General features: G+C 42.5%; 2 protein-coding genes across 5 annotated transcripts in view; both read left to right on the forward strand.

The window, feature by feature from the left end:
- The window catches only part of LOC106567843 (cGMP-dependent 3',5'-cyclic phosphodiesterase), a 29343-nt gene extending 24639 nt beyond the window's left edge, over window positions 1-4704 (forward strand). For both annotated transcript variants that reach the window (XM_014137643.3, XM_082960408.1), the window contains 7 exons: window positions 1280-1327; window positions 1617-1691; window positions 1795-1894; window positions 1997-2109; window positions 2261-2299; window positions 2418-2524; window positions 2676-4704. In XM_014137643.3, coding sequence (XP_013993118.2) covers window positions 1280-1327; window positions 1617-1691; window positions 1795-1894; window positions 1997-2109; window positions 2261-2299; window positions 2418-2524; window positions 2676-2967 — 774 coding nt within the window. In that variant the 3' untranslated portion in view covers window positions 2968-4704. The remainder of the gene's footprint in view (window positions 1-1279; window positions 1328-1616; window positions 1692-1794; window positions 1895-1996; window positions 2110-2260; window positions 2300-2417; window positions 2525-2675) is intronic.
- Window positions 4705-4869: 165 nt separating this feature from the next.
- Window positions 4870-15599, forward strand: mtmr2 (myotubularin related protein 2). Of its 3 annotated transcripts, none has more exons than XM_014137644.3 (16): window positions 4870-5143; window positions 8884-8983; window positions 9105-9128; window positions 9255-9315; window positions 9393-9487; window positions 9605-9709; window positions 9942-10046; window positions 10146-10229; window positions 10302-10451; window positions 10573-10761; window positions 12166-12351; window positions 12504-12710; window positions 12963-13055; window positions 13234-13347; window positions 13548-13724; window positions 14092-15599. In XM_014137644.3, the coding sequence occupies exons 1-16, from the start codon at window positions 5064-5066 to the stop codon at window positions 14254-14256; spliced, it is 1935 nt and encodes a 644-aa protein (XP_013993119.1). In that variant the 5' UTR covers window positions 4870-5063; the 3' UTR covers window positions 14257-15599. The 3 variants fall into 3 exon arrangements, with proteins under 3 accessions (XP_013993119.1, XP_013993120.1, XP_013993121.1); XM_014137645.3 differs by having other exon boundaries at window positions 5102-5362; XM_014137646.3 differs by lacking the exon at window positions 4870-5143 and adding an exon at window positions 8066-8201.
- Window positions 15600-16575: the final 976 nt, after the last annotated feature.

The raw sequence follows: 16575 nt of genomic DNA on the forward strand, positions 1-16575 counted from the left end.
ATCTGGAGGAAACCTGGCACCATCCCTACGGTGAAGCATGGTGGTGGCAGCATCATGCTGTGGGGATGTTTTTCAGAGGCAGAGACTGGGAGACTAGTTAGGAACGAGGGAAAGATGAACAGAGAAGTATAGAGAGATCCTTGATAAAACCCTGCTCCAGAGCACTCAAGACCTCATACTGAGGCATATGTTCAGTTTAGTTTAGTTTATTAATTCGACCCTTTTAAAAAACAAGCACACATAAAACTTAAAAGCCATACATGCACATGAATAAAATCATCGAGGATAACACACAATAAAGTCTGGGACTTATTTCCATTGTGGTCCTCTTGAGACAAGATGGCTAGACAAGATGGAACACAGTATGGCAGTGAAATAATAAAACAAAAACATAAAAGAAGAACATCTATCTCATCATTCCAGTTACATCATAGGGGTTATTCATATGGGCACAGAGAACATCAAACATATTTTTACTTTATTTTTAAAGCTGTCCAGAGAGGACGTTGTTTTTATAGGCAGAGGCAACTCAGTCCATTCTGAGGCTCCAGTATACAAGAAAGTACCTTTCCCAGCATTACTCCTGAACCTGTATAAGCACACATCAGCAACACCTGAGCTGGTGCCGTGATTGTGTGCATCCCTAACACGAGGAAAGTAATCACTTAGATATCTGGGCGCAGGACCATAAATACTCCTGTAAACCAAACCTAGTCTAATCTGGGACACCCTAGCCTCAACAGGCAGCCAGTTCACCTTCCAACAGGACAACGACCCTAAGCACAAAGCCAAGACAATGCAGGAGTGGCTTTGGGACAAGTCTATGAAAGTCCTTGAGTGGCCCAGCCAGAGCCTAGACTTGATCCCGATCAAACATCTCTTGCGAGACCTGAAAATGGCTGTGCAGCAAACCTCCCCATCCAACCTGACAGAGCTTGAGGATCTGCAGAGAAGAATGGGAGAAACTCCCCAAATAAAGGTGTGCCAAGCTTGCAGTGTCATACACAAGAAGACTTGAAGCTGTAATCCCTGCCAAAGGTGCTTTTTAATACATTTGCAAACATTTCTAAAAACCTGTTTTTGCTTTGTCATTATGGGGTATTGTTTGTAGATTGAGGGATACTTGTTTTTGTTAATCCATTTTAGAGTAAGGCTGTAACATAACAAAATGTGGAAAAAGTCAAGGAGTCTGAATACTTTCCGAATGCACTGTATATCATACCAACTGCCACAGAAGAGTGTATTACACAAACAAGCTCTTCTGTCTTCTTTTTTCCAGAAATCTGTGTTGGCTGGCCTGTATAGTTCTGAGGGATCTGTGCTGGAGGTAAACACAAATACTTAATGAATCAGAATGGTATTATGCATGTCCCTCATCCCTAGGAGCCGATGACATGGATGTCAATTAAGGCAGCCACCTGCACCTCTCTGATTCAGCGGGTTTGTGTTAAATATGGACGACAAATTAACGTTGAATGCATTCAGTTGTGCAACTGACTAGGTTTTCCCTAGGCAAAACCATGGCTCGATGGTGCACTGGGTTGTTTCTGCCCTCGACTGGATATGAAATATAATTGCAACCTCACCACTGACATTGAATTGGCTCTCATTTCCAGAGGCACCACTTTGCTCAGACGATTGCCATACTCAACACCCAGGGCTGCAACATCTTTGAAAAGTTATCTAGAAAGGTAAAACAAAAAGCAATGTAAGGACTATACTCTTTTCTCAAGGTTTTTTAGTTGGTGTTGTACTATTTTGACTCTGTTTCCACATTGTTTTTTTGATTGCCAGGACTACCAGAGGATGCTTGACCTGATGAGGGACATCATCCTAGCCACAGACTTGGCTCATCACCTACGGATCCTGAAAGATCTGCAGAAAATGGCAGACGGTAAGTTATCCCCCTACATCCTGTCTCAGTGTCTTATGAAAGGTAGCACTTCACTTCTCTACCATTTCTTTTTAAAATCATACTGTCTGTTGTGTCTTCCAGTGGGCTACAACACCAAAGACCCTCAGCACCATAACCTGCTACTGTGCCTGATCATGACCTCCTGTGACCTCTCTGACCAGACCAAGGACTGGAAGACCACCTGGAAGATCGCAGTAAGAACCCACTCAGATCTCAATCCTTTAATAAACCAACTGTGTTCTCACCTTCTTTATCACATTTAGATCACTTTTATTGGTCTTAGTAAGATGGTGTAGGCCTCCATGCAGTATGTTCACATGAAACGCATGTCTGTTTTTGTTTCAGGGACTTATTTACAAGGAATTCTTTTCTCAAGGAGATCTGGTATGTATGGATTTTTTTATTGAATGCCCAACATGGTATGCCTCATATTGTTTTCTGTCTCCATGTGGTACAGGGATTTCCTCTGTGTGAGAGTGTGTCTCTGTGCTTGTGGCTGCAGGAGAAGGCTATGGGGAACCGTCCCAGTGAGATGATGGACAGGGAGAAGGCCTACATCCCAGAGCTGCAGACAAGCTTCATGGAGCACATAGCCATGCCCATCTATAAGTGAGCCTCTGACTGATCCCTAACACCCAAATCTGGGAGATGATGGGTGTAATTGTTCTCAGACAATGAAAACTGTTTTTTGTTGTATATGCATATTAGTGGACCCTCCTTAGCTTGTCTGACTATACTCCCCCCGGCTTTCCTCCTACAGACTCCTCCAGGACCTGTTCCCCAGGTCGGCAGAGCTGTATGAAACCGTGGCTAGCAACAGAGAACAGTGGGGTAGGGTTTCTCACAAGCTCAACATTAAGCGGTGGCCCGGCAACGATTCTCTGGACTACCTAGATGCAGAGTTTGAGCAGCTACAGGTTGAGCAGAACGGACAGACGGAACAGGGAGGACAGGACAGACAGACAGAGCAGGAAATGGATGATGAGACCAATGGTAGCCCTCCAGCCCAGCCCGAGGCCACAGCAAGACAGCCAGGAGTCATGGAGAACTAACACCTACATCAAAGTGATTTCGATTTTATATTATGTCATTCCCAAAATGGTTCGTGGCTCAATCATTATTTTATTACCTCCCCCTGCAAAGACACCTATTTTACAGGATGTTGTGTATGTTGTGGCTGATTTCTGTACAACAATCTAAATGATAATTCTCTCACATTGCAGTAGGTGTGAAACACAATGCAGACAGCAGGGGGACACAGAAAATGATTAAATACATAGAATTGGAGAGAAGAATATTATGACGGTTATTAACTCATTTTACAAATTATAATTTTTCCTTTGCCTTGAGTTTCTCACAATGATATTTGAAGTTTGTGTGAATCTTTAAAGGTAGGTATTGAGGGTTATCAGGTAGAACCATGTACATTGTAAACCAGGGGTGAACGTAGATTAACATTTTTACCAGTATGGAACACCCAGGTGCGCGCAAGCATTTTTTAAACCTACATAAAGTACAGGGTAGCCTACTCTGCTAACACTGACAAACAGATCAATAAACACTAAAAGTGGCACTGACCCAATTACAAAGACAGTGAATATGCACACACCTATGGGGATATGGCCGATGTTCTCCGCTGGTGCCAATAAGGTAACTTAATTGAGCGAACAGTAGCATACGAATTTTGATAAATAAAATACAGATATTTTCATTGTCATCTCTTTACAGCAATAGCCATTTGCTTTCCAAACAGTTTTTCAGCGAATGTATTTTTAAATATTGCGATATGCCTGGTTAGGTCTCTGCTTTTCACTGACAGTAGTAACTCAATCATCGATTTTGGTATTTGCAGCCTGCACTGTCCAAATGTACTATTTTCAATGATTTTATTTATGTATAGACAGGATTAAGCTAATTAGGCCATATAATTTCGGCAAATTAATTCAATTTACTTTAGGGAAACTTCCCCTGGCCTTATGGCACGCCGCCTATGCCGTTTAATGTGGCATGAACACAACCAGTCATGATGTTTCCATCTGTAGGCTACCCGCGCACATGCGTCCAATCACAAAATAATTTCAGCATCCAAACCCCAACAGTGCACTGTGCACCCTCAATTTGATGTGGCCGACATGCAGTAATGTTAAATAATTCTGTAATAGCCTATAGTTTTTTTGGGGTATGTTGTATTAATTGTGATAGGCTCACGTTTTACCGGTAAGCACACCCCCACTATGTATTTTGCCGGGATGCCGTAACGGACCATATTTTCAACCCGTTTGTAAACAGAATGTAACAAGCTTGCCTTACCTTGTTTGGGTTGCCTTCAACATGAGAAACTGCTCGATTGTTAATATATATACTTTGTGGTGTTGTGCATATATAAAACAATGTTGGTGATTGGAATGTATAATGTAGGCCTACTGTATATATATTTTTAAGTTATCAATTTAATAGTTTATAGCACACATTTTTCTTAACATGTTTCTTCTCCCCCGTATCCCCTCCAAACACTGTTTTCAGAGTTTGTGTAATCTGGTCTGATTTGGACATTGCTTTTTGAATGTGTGACATGTAGAAATGGCATGGGGTCGATATGCATTTAGGTTTTTGTAACAGCTAACTATATTAAGTTCTTATGTTGATGTGTCTGTTTGCCTTTTTCAATTTCCAAATACCAAAAATATAGATAATTCTGTGAATTCTTGAATCTACATGTTAACATGATGCACTGGATATTTATATTTGTTCCTAATATCTGTGCACAAATAAAAATGTTTTGCACACAATGTGTTGAGTACGTGTCCATTCTCAATCCTCATCTTCACCATATCTACCCATATTTCTCTTTAAAATGATGATAGTGTTGATGGGGTGGGCTACATGTAATAACCAGTAATGGCGGCGGGGGGCGCAACCCCAACCATAGATGGACTGTTAAAAAATAGCTCCTAACAAACGAGAAGTGAAACAAACCACTCCCGTTATTATGGACAGGGTCAGGGATCTCTGGGAAAAGATGGCAGCTTCCTGTGTGTACCTCGGATTTACTTTTCACCAAGGACGGAATCAAAACAGTTGCATGTAGATATCTTCCCTATCGCCTCAACCTGATAATTCATATACTTAAACTTTACCAAGATTTACCATGGAGAACACCGGGAGCATCGACAGTCTAGGCTCGAAACGATCCTCGTCAAGGCAGCCGAGTGTTGATTCATTGTCCAGGTGGGGCTCGCTCAACTAGTTCCCTGTGCTGTCGATTGACAGGGGCTTGTATAACTGACTAGGCTACCTATCGCCATCTAAAATGCGTCGAAACATTCTCGATAGTGAAGATACTGTATGTCATTATACGACTGTAATTCAATGAAAGATGTTGAAGTATTAGCTGAACCTTACTGGGATTAGGGTTACAAAAGTCGCTATGGGAGGCAGCTCAAGAAGGTAATTTAACAGTTTGCTCAAGAAAGCAGTGGTGTAAAGTAGGGGAGAGCGAGGTATGTTGTCACACTTTCTAACATTTACTGGGCACAATGCATCACAATGGTATAAATGTCATACCAAATGAAAGGAGGAAGTCTTGGGCACATATTTTGTATTCATTACATCTTCATATCTTATTTCAGTACGGAGTTGTAGACCGTTAAATAGTGTGCACTTGTGTCAATTTGCCCCATCAACGGGTAAATTGTCACATTGGATTATCAACAAATAAGAACACATTATGAATATTGATTTTAATTTCACATTCAAAACCAAATTCAACTTCATTAAATAATTCTAAATAAAAACAATCATGCCTAGAGAATCTGGCAAATCATGCCTTTTCAAATCAAAAGAATTCTGTCAGAACACAGATTAAGTGGCACGACCACTTTACAAATCAAACGTTCTCTGGCATGCACATAGATCCACGTAATTGTTGGAATGGAATGCTGCAGATAACTTGCTTAAATGTTAAGTCTTAACAGAAGTGGTGTTTAAACACTATTGCACAGTTTTGTAACAGCCTATACGTCATACATCTGTATCTGATTAATCAGACTCATCTTCAGAGTCACAGTTCTAGCACACAAATTGCCTGGCCTGAGGTGTAAGCATAATGGGCCTATTTGTTGCATCTCACACACTTCACCCAAGTCTCCTTTGGAAGGCTGTTTGAAAATTTATCCACACAGATGAGGCAGAAGCACTCCTCTTCATCTGATGATGACTCTTCTACGATGTATTTTTTGAGATGCCTTGTTTTTTGCAGATCCAGATTGTGACTCCTCCCCTCTCCTTGCCTCCCTTTCTTCAGAAACAGCCTTTTGCTAGATTGTGCCTTATTCTTTTCCATTTCTAGTGCCTGCTTCACTGGTGTGTCAGTTAGAATTGCTGTTTTGTGCCGTTTCCTTCCTTTGCAAGCTGGTTTTCGGGGGCCAGCTTTTGGATATGGCCAGATGTCCCCTAGAGTTGTTAGTCCGCTGTCAGCAATGGCATTGCTGGGCAAGGGTGAGCTGGTGCTAGCGTAAGAACTGGGCAGGGCTGGAATGGTGCTGGGGCCTGTCAGGTTGGTGCTGGGGCCTGGCAGGGCTGGAATGTTGCTGGGGCGTGGCAGGGTTGGTCCTGGTAGGGTTCTGAATGTTCAAGGGGGTTGCAGCCAGAGGATAGGCGATTGTCAATTTATGACATTCCTTGGATTGTGGCAGTCTTCCCGGGATTGTTCCTCATCCAGGCACCACACGTGGTGTTGATGTGCCTATTTAGCGGCTCATAGACAGACCTGTCTAAGGGTTGAAGCCGATGAGAGCAATGGGGTGGGAATGACAGCATAATTATGCCATTTTCTTTGGCATAGTTGAGTCCATCAATGGACAGATGAGACTCGTGAACAGGAAGTTCACCATAGAACATGGTCACACAAAGTAGCTATTTGATTTGAGATAGCGCCTCTAGTGTTGGAGGTATGAACAGTGACAATTTACCTTGCTCTCCCCTACTTAAGTAGTACTTTAAAGTATTTTTACTTATGTAGTTTTTGGGGGGGTCTGTACTTTACTATTTATATTTGACAATTTTTACCTTACTACATCCCTAAAGAAAACAATATACTTTTTACTCATACATTTTCCATGACACCCAAAAGTACTTGTTACATTTTGAATGGCTAGCAGGACAAATGGTCCAATCACGCATTATCAAGAACATACCTGGTCATCCCTATTGCATCTGATCTGGCGGACTCACTAAACACAAATGCTTAGTTTGTAAATTGTTGGTGTGCCCCTGGCGATCTGTAAAGAAATAAAATGGTGCCTTTTTTTTTAATATATAGGGAATTTGAAGTGATTTACTTTTTACTTACTTAAGTATATTTTAGCAATTATTTACTTTTGATACTTTAAGTATGTTTAAAACCAAATACTTACTCAAGTAGTATTTTACTGGGTGACTCACTTTTACTTGAGTAATTTTCTATTAAAAAGGTATCTTTACTTTTTCTCAAGTATAACAATTCGGTACTTTTTCCACCACTGGAAAGTAGACTTATTTTCTACTAGTAGTACTAACTATACTGAACAAAAATATAAATGTAACAATTTCAAAGATTTTCTAGTTCATATAAGGAAATCAGTCAATTGAAATAAATTCATTAGGCCCTAATCTATGGATTTCACATGCCTGGGAATACAGATATGCATCTGTTGTTCACAGATACCTTAAAAAGGTAGGGACGTGGATCAGAAAACCAGTCAGTATCTGGTGTGACCATGTGCCTCATGCAGAGTGACATCTCCTTCGCAGAATTGATCAGGCTGTTGATTATGGCCTGTGGAATGTTGTCCCACTCTTCAACGGCTGTGCGAAGTTGCTGGATAATGGCGGGAACTGGAACACGCTGTCGTGCACGTTGATCCAGAGCATCCCAAACATGCTCAATGGGTGACATTTCTGGTGAGTATGTAGGCCATGGAAGAACTGTGCCATTTTCAGCTACCAGGAATTGTGTTCAAATCCTTGCGACATGGGGCCGTGCATTATCATGCTCAAACATGAGGTGAAGGCGGCGGATTAATGGCACGACAATGGGCTTCAGGATCTCGTCATGGTATCTCTGCATTCAAATTGCCATCGATAAAATGCAATTGTGTTTGTTGTCCGTAGCTTATGCCTGCCCATACCATAACCCCACCACCACGGGGCACTCTGTTCACAACTTTGACATCAGCAAACTGCTCGGTACAGTTGAAACCGGGATTCATCCATGAAGAGCACACCTCTCCTCCAGTGGCCATCGAAGGTGAGCATTTGCCAACTGAAGTCGGTTACGACGCCGAACTGCATGTGGTGGTCCTGGGCTGGTGTGGTTACGTGTGATCTGCGGTTGAGGCTGGTTGGACATACTGCCAAATTCTCTAAAATTACATTAGAGGTGGCTTATGGTAGAGCAATGAACATTCAATTCTCACAACAGCTCTGGTGGACATTCCTGCAGTCAGCATGCCAATTGAGACATCTCTTGTGTTGTGATAACTACACATTTGAGTGGCTTTTTATTGTTCGCAGCATACGGTGCACCTGTGTAATGATCATGCTGTTTAATCAGCTTCTTGATATGCCACACCTGTCAGGTGGATGGATTATCTTGGCAAAGGAGAAATGCTCACTAACAGGGATGTAAACACATTTGTGCTAAATAAGTTGTGCATATGGAACATTTCTGGGATCTTTTATGTCAGCTCATGAAACATGGGACCAACATTTAATGTTGCGTTTTTATTTTTGTTCGGTGTAGTTAGCTAGACACAATGGCAGATTCCACAGCCATCTAGTCTGGGGGCAAACTTAAGTAGCCCAGGGGACTGAAAAACAGAGGGTCTGTAACAGACAGTGAATATGTTCTCCAGTCCCCTGGGCTAGGTCAAATATTTTTGCTCAGTATCCTAAGATATAGAACATGTATTCTGCCATTCTCTTCACAGTACCTCCACCTCTCGTTCTGACCAGTCCACTCACGCTGCCAAGCCCACCTTTGCAATGTCTTCTGACAATGTGTCCATCTCAACAGAGTTTTCCCCAGAGGTATGGGTTGGTACATGGCTCTTCACCTACAACTTTACGTAGATTTAGGTCTACTAATGTAGCAGTAACATCTAAAACATGTCTGCCTTTGTCCCTCTTGCTTTTCTTCTATTGATTTCAGGGCAGACCTAAAGCGGTTGCCAAGGTATATTCTTCAATCCCTCTTCCCTTAAAGATTTGTGTTGGCATTTTAATTAAAATAATCTACTTCTATTTGCAATTGGCTACTCTGTATGTTTTACCTATCAATGGACTCTTGTTTTATATACAGGGGCTCAGGGATTCAAAAGAAGAACCACAGTTACTACCAAAAGAAAGTGTGCAAGACATGGGTATGTCACCCCCCTTTTGTGGCCAGCTATTGGTTATTATGAGTTTAATGTAATGACCTGCTTAAACTTTCTAACAGCCAAAGATGTCACCTACATCTGTCCTTACATCGGTGCACTGAGAGGGACATTGACTGTCACCAACTACAGATTGTTTTTCAAATGCACAGACAGGGTATGTAGGCTTTTGTTAGACTACTGATATAACAGTCATCATAGCTTTCCATCTGTCTCCATTCCACCCTTCAGGATGTCAAATCATTGTTTTTCTTATTTCCTTTATGTCTCCTAGGAACCAGCGTTTGTGCTGGACTTGCCCCTGGGGGTAGTGAGCCGAGTGGAGAAGATAGGAGGTGCATCTAGCCGTGGTGAGGTCTCCTACGGGCTTGTCTGCAAGGTGAGCAGTGACCACCACAAAAATGCCTGGAACGTCCCTTACCTGATGTTTGTCCTAATATATCATCTATGATGCTCTCAAAGAGAACAAGCATTTTTCTTATACTCTTGTGCCCTGATGAAATTACCATGATTGATTCAGATAAATCTGTTTAAACGTGACTCCAATCACTGCACTAGTGTACTTCTTTCTCTGAGTGTAAATGAGTGGTTACAGTGACCGGTCTCCTCAGGATATCCGTAATCTGCGGTTTGCACACAAGCAGATGGAGGATTCACTCAGAAAGTCCATTTTCGAAATCCTGATGAAATTTGCCTTTCCTGTTTCTAATGGTCTGGTGAGTGAGTCACTAGGTCTCTGCTACCCCTGGTCTGTTACTGTGTGCTGTATGTACAGACCCGACTGACTTGACTATTTTTTTGTCTATCATCCACAGACAATCTTTGCCTTTGAGTATGGGCAGGTCTATCCTGAAAATGGCTGGAAAGTGTATGATGCTCAAGCGGAATACAAAAGACAGGTATTTAAAAGATTCTGAAAATCTGGGCTCTGGTTATAAGCTGTTTATACACTTGTGGTGGGGTGTGTGTAGGGCTTACCCAACGAGAGCTGGAGGATAACTAAAGTGAATGATCACTACGAGCTGTGTGACACTTACCCATCAACCCTGGTGGTGCCTGTTAACATCCCAGACGAGGAGTTGAAGAGAGTGGCTGCCTTCAGAGCCAAGGGCAGGATACCTGTGAGTTAATATTTACACTTTACACTGTCTGCGGTACCTCTGTAGTAGTACCTTGATGTAGTACTTGTGGTCCAGTGTTGTGGTCCTGTCCATGCCAATGCCTCTGCTGTGTGCGGTGCAGGTGCTGTCATGGATTCACCCAGAGAGCCAGGCCACAGTGATCCGCTGTAGTCAGCCCATGGTCGGAGTCAACGGCAAGCGCAGCAAAGACGATGAGAAGTACCTCCAGACCATCATGGATGCCAACGCTCAGTCCCACAAGCTCTTCATCTTCGATGCCAGGCCTAGCGTCAATGCTGCTGCCAACAAGGTATGTTATTAGTAATAATAATATTTGAGTGCAAAGTGCGTTTCCCATATTCAATGCCAATACAGTTCAATGCTCAACCGATAGCGTTATTTTCTGTGGAATTGATGTTGATCTCCCCTCACAGATCTTCTGTAAGTATGAAAACTATTCACTATCGTTCAGGGTATATGGGAATGTTCTCCAGCAAGAAAACCCCAAAAAGAAAATAACAAAGTCACTGACAACAACCAAAACAAAACGGGTGGGGTTTTAACATTTACATTTTACATTTTTAGTCATTTAGCAGACGCTCTTATCCAGAGCGACTTACAGTAGTGAATGCATACATTTTTTTTCTCCGTACTGGTCCCCCATGGGAATTGAACCCACAACCCTGGCGTTGCAAACACCATGCTCTACCAACTGAGCCACACGGGACTTAAGAGGGGTTCTGAAAGACACTCATGGCATTGTCCACTGAAAGTTGACTAGCAACAAAAACTGGAACTTAAAGACACTCACCATGAGTGCCCACTAAATTTGCCCAAGAACAGGGAAACAAAATTAAAACCCACACCAAACTTAGACAGGAAACAAAGCAAAACGTTGAGTGAAACGAAAACAGGGAAGATCAGACAAAGGAATGTTTTTTTATTTTTTTTTTTTAATCAAATAGGGCGCACCAACTTAAAGGAGTTGAACCTCCACATCTCTCAAGACAACTGGAACACTTGGCCAGCACAGGTGAAACACCTTCCCACTAACGAGATGGCAACCAGCACATGTGTAACACATACTGACTAACGAGATGACGCCAATCGGCGCACCCTACGTACTAACGTGCTATACGTAGCAAAAAGTCCAACCTCAAAACATAAATGGAAAAACCAAAACCTGTAACACCTTTCTTATGACAACAAATATATCCTATATTTTTGTTGGACAAGTTTGTTCACCACCAAAGGAAAACGACTTTAATTTCACTTAAATGCATTGCTACTTATGTGTCGCCTTTTCCAATATAAACATGGCGTCTACTGGCTGTCAACAATTAAATACAAGACAAAACACAGGATTTAGCACAACCTTCTCTCCAGCCAAATCGTTTCCCAAAATGAATGAGACCCCTTTCACTGGTAGTCTAGGCCTCACACCGACAGCAGAACCAGAAATAAGATCAGACTCGAGTTCCACATTATACAAAGGAGCTTCCATGCAACCCATCTCCATGCCTTGTGCTGCACACTATACCCAGTTGCTGAAGTGTCAGACAAAGGCAAAACAAAATGAAGGACTGGGATTCCCCAGTGTCTCGCAGTATCTTCACCGGCTGCTTAACAGCATCGCCACTCTGAAACATAAATGGAAAAACCTGTAACAATATTAAATTACAAGAGATGACTACATTCTCTGTGTTGTCCTCAGATGAAAGGGGGTGGCTATGAGAGTGAGGATGCCTATCAGAATGCAGAATTGGTGTTCTTGGACATCCACAACATCCACGTGATGAGGGAGTCACTGCGCAAGCTGAAGGAGGTAGTCTATCCCAACATCGAGGAGTCCCATTGGTTCTCCAACCTCGAGTCCACTCATTGGCTGGAACACATCAAGGTGAGGACAGATGGGAGAGAAAATAAATCAAGGTTGAGATTATCTGTTTTGTACAGAAAGAGTTAAAGAGAGTGGAGGCAGAAAATGGGGAGAAGGTGTGTCTTGGATGCTGTCCCAGCCCATGTTAACCTGTCTGTCTGTGCCCTGCGTAGCTGATCCTGGCTGGGGCGCTGCGTATTGCTGACAAGGTGGAGTCAGGGAAGACGTCAGTGGTGGTTCACTGCAGCGATGGGTGGGACCGTACTGCCCAGCTCACCTCCCTGGCCATGCTGATGCTGGACGGACACTATCGCACCATCCGCGGCTTCCAGGTGCTGCTGGAGAAAGAGTGGCTGAGCTTCGGCCACCGCTTCCAGCTGGTAAATAAGCCTTTACTCCCTCTCACTGTGTTGTGTTCCTTATACCAAGCCTCAATACTTGGGCCACATTTAGGAAATGCTTTGGAATTCTAATGTGGTAAGAGAAGTTGAAGTGGTTTAAAACTCCGGATGGCTACATCATTTCCTGACTCGGGTCACATGGGTCAACCATGGCCCATGGCACAACTTCACCCTTTCCTGTTTCTTGTTCAGCCATTATGGTCACATGACTTCCTGTTCTTCTCCTTCCAGAGGATCGGTCATGGGGATAAGAACCACACAGACGCAGACCGCTCGCCTGTCTTCCTGCAGTTCTTAGACTGTGTGTGGCAGATGACCCGTCAGGTGAGTGACATTACTGTTTGGTGCTGATGGGTTAGGGCCCTGAGTTTTCTAACCACATGACCTAACCAGGAAAAGCTCTGGGCCCTAGTAAAAGGTACACGGTCATGTTTTACAAACGTCCCCTTGGATTGTGTTTATTACGGGTGAATTGTAAATTAACTGTTGTTGTCGTCTTAAGTTTCCTGCAGCCTTTGAGTTCAACGAATACTTCCTGATCACCATCCTGGACCACCTGTACAGCTGCCTGTTTGGGACGTTCATGTGTAATAGTGAACAGCAGAGGGTGAAGGAGGTGAGAGTGCCAACAATGGCGTTAGATTGACGCCAAACGCGTGGAGTTCAATGCAGAAATGTGAAACAAAATTAAATATGGTCTGTCATGGATAACATTTCATACACAGTTGTTTAACAGTGCTAATAGGAATATGCTAAGGGATATATTTGATTTGCTTATATTAACACCCACATGTCATACATTGTATTGTTCTGCAGGAGCTGCCCAAGAAGACCGTTTCCCTGTGGGCCTACATCAACAGCCAGCCAGAGGAGTTCACCAACCCTCTGTATGTCAACTATTCCAACCATGTGCTGTTCCCAGTGGTCAGCATGCGCCACCTGGAGCTCTGGGTGGGCTACTACATCCGCTGGAACCCTCGCATGAGGCCGCAGGTCTGGGCAAACTACCTCACTTTCATAGCAGGAGTAATGAAGTTAATGGTAGTAATATTTATGCTATCTGGTATAATTAGTATGAGTAAATGTCACAGGAGGTTGGTGGCACCTTAATTGGGGAGGACGGGCTCGTGGTAATGGCTCGAGCGGAATGGGTGGAATGGTATCAAATACATCAAACGCATGGTTTCCTTGTGTTTGATGCCATTTGTTCCGTTCCAGCCATTATTATGACCCTTCCTCCCCTTAGCAGCCTCCACTGGTAAATGTACATTTCCATTCATATAAATGGCTGTTTGTATGCTTGTTATAGCATAGTTATGTTCTAGTGTTGACCATTACCGTTTGTCTACCTTATTCCCAGGAGCCTGTTCACCAGCGCTACAAGGAGCTGCTGGCAAAGCGGGCAGAGCTTCAGAAGAGGGTGGAGGAGCTGCAGCGAGAGGTGACCAATCGCTCTGCCTCCTCATCCTCTGAGAGGGCGGGCTCTCCCACCCGCTCCATTACTCCAGTTCAGACCTTTGTCTGACAGGCAGACAGACAAAACCCAGGGGGATTGTGACCGGAAGCTTATAGTGGACGGCTGAGGACAGAGGCCCAACTCCTATAGGAAGCAAAGCAACCAACAAGTGTCTGTAGAAACCGCATATTGGCCTTTGGCTGCTCCACCTCAACAGCTGAGGTCGTATAGAGTCAGAACCGTAGAGTGAGAATAACAACATTAGTTTATATCTCTATGGTCAGAACCTTCTGCTGCACCAAACAGAGCTGCCTTTGTTTCCAACCACCTTGCTACAGCCATACTACACTCCACTGACCTCTGCTGCCAGGGTCAAGAGAACTGTAACATATCATCAAATAAGTATGAAATATCATATCAGCTTACTTACATACAGTATTACATTTATTCTAAGTGATAAGTACACTAATCAATTAAAGATAAAACAAGCAACACACTAAAAGTAAAAGCTCAATTAATTCCTCCATTGTTAAAGCAGGGTGGAGAATTCTTCCAAAAAGGCAGGCTATTTAAACAAATGTATGTTTATTTCTACTTGACATAATCCAAATCGGGTTTGAGGTCAGAATTGTCTCCACTAATGGTTTTGGAGTTGAGAAAATAGTTACTGAATGGATTTTGAATGGACACATTTTGACCAAATAGGTGTGAATGAGTCAATGTGGGCATGGGTGGCTGTATTGTTAGTCATGTATGACATTCCATCTGATGAGTATGTTGATGTTTTTAAGCTGTCGAGTTCCTTTTATTAGCAAGTTAACTGCATATTATTTTCAGTCTCGTAGGTTGTGTGTATAGTTTACAGTACACCATATACTTATAGGCTTACACTGAGTTCTGAATCTCATTCCTAATTGATTAGGTTATAACTTGAGTGCTTTTTGACTGCAAAGACCAGTTAATCATATAATACATTGAATTGTTGCAATGAGTGGTCATCTTGACTTAGTTAAATATTGTTAACCATAAGCATGAAGACTGATCTGTATACCATCCCTCACTCCTACAGCAAAGATGGTGGAATAGTGTTGGAAATCTTTATGATATGGACTAGTCTAGACAAGTCTAGCTAGAGTTATGCTGTGCAGTGCATCATGTATAGGGAGGAGGGATAGTGTTAGAGGGTAGCTATATGAATGTATGTTAGAATCTTGGCCCTGTTTCATCGGCTTGTGTGTATATTGTGGTGATTTCTGCGATTAACATCACGTTGCAGACTGCTCACTCAGAAAATGGATAATCAGGATTGACCATGTGCATTTAATGGTTTAGTTAGGGTTTTAAAATGAACTGTAACCAAGTGCTTCTTGAAAGGTCATACTCACAGGTTCTTAATAAATGCTGCATATGTATTGTTGGATTCTAGCTTGAAATACTTGCTATACTAGAAGTTAATGATTACATGTATATGGTGGGGTCAATGAAGGGTGGATAAAAACTAGGGGTCTGGAAAGTTAATGAGTGAGGGAAAAGGCAATCACCTGGTTGGATAGCTGTGGATTAGTGAGGAATTTGGGCCCAGGTCAGATGGAGTTTTTATTACACACACCTAAGTTCCTGCCTAGCAACAAAGATGTATTGGCTGTCTAGATGTGCAAGGAGGAGACTTCGCCTAATAGAAGGGTATAAATATAAGGTAGGTTCCGTTAGGATAGGTCCCTAGATAAATAGCTAACTTACAGTGTAGGGTAGGTTCTATGTAGGATAGGTCCCTAGATAAATAGCTAACTAACAGTGTAGGGTAGGTTCTATGTAGGATAGGTCCCTAGATAAATAGCTAACTTACAGTGTAGGGTAGGTTCTATGTAGGATAGGTCCCTAGATAAATAGCTAACTTACAGTGTAGGATAGGTCTCTAGTGGGGGTGTTCCCCTGCGAGATCCGTAAGTGTACTGCCGTGAGGCAGTAGAGTGTGTGTGTATGGATAAATTATCATGCTTGTGTACTAATACGAAAGGTTGTAGAGAAGTAGTCCATGTAGAAGGACAAAGGAAGGAAATGCATATGGTGGAGAATAGGAGATATCTGAAAATATCTGCTTAAAAATAAAACATTGAGTGGGAATGTGGATGATGATAAAGGTTGCCTACAAGTTCTGGAGGAGAACGTTTTATTTTTGTTTAATCACGTGAGACACTATTCTGAAATAGCTTTATAGAATTGACTAAAGGAAGGAGGGGTCCTCACAAGAAATTAGAGTGGAGTTAATATTGTGACTAATTGTTTGTGGAGTTTTGATAAAGCAATTCTGTCAAGCGACAGCATTGGGGTTACCAAACCTAAAATGACCAATTTTGTATTGGGGTGGTGACACAAAATCATGGGGAA

This window comes from Salmo salar, chromosome 13, assembly GCF_965601325.2.
Source record: "Salmo salar chromosome 13, fSalSal1, whole genome shotgun sequence".
Classification (NCBI taxonomy): domain Eukaryota; kingdom Metazoa; phylum Chordata; class Actinopteri; order Salmoniformes; family Salmonidae; genus Salmo; species Salmo salar.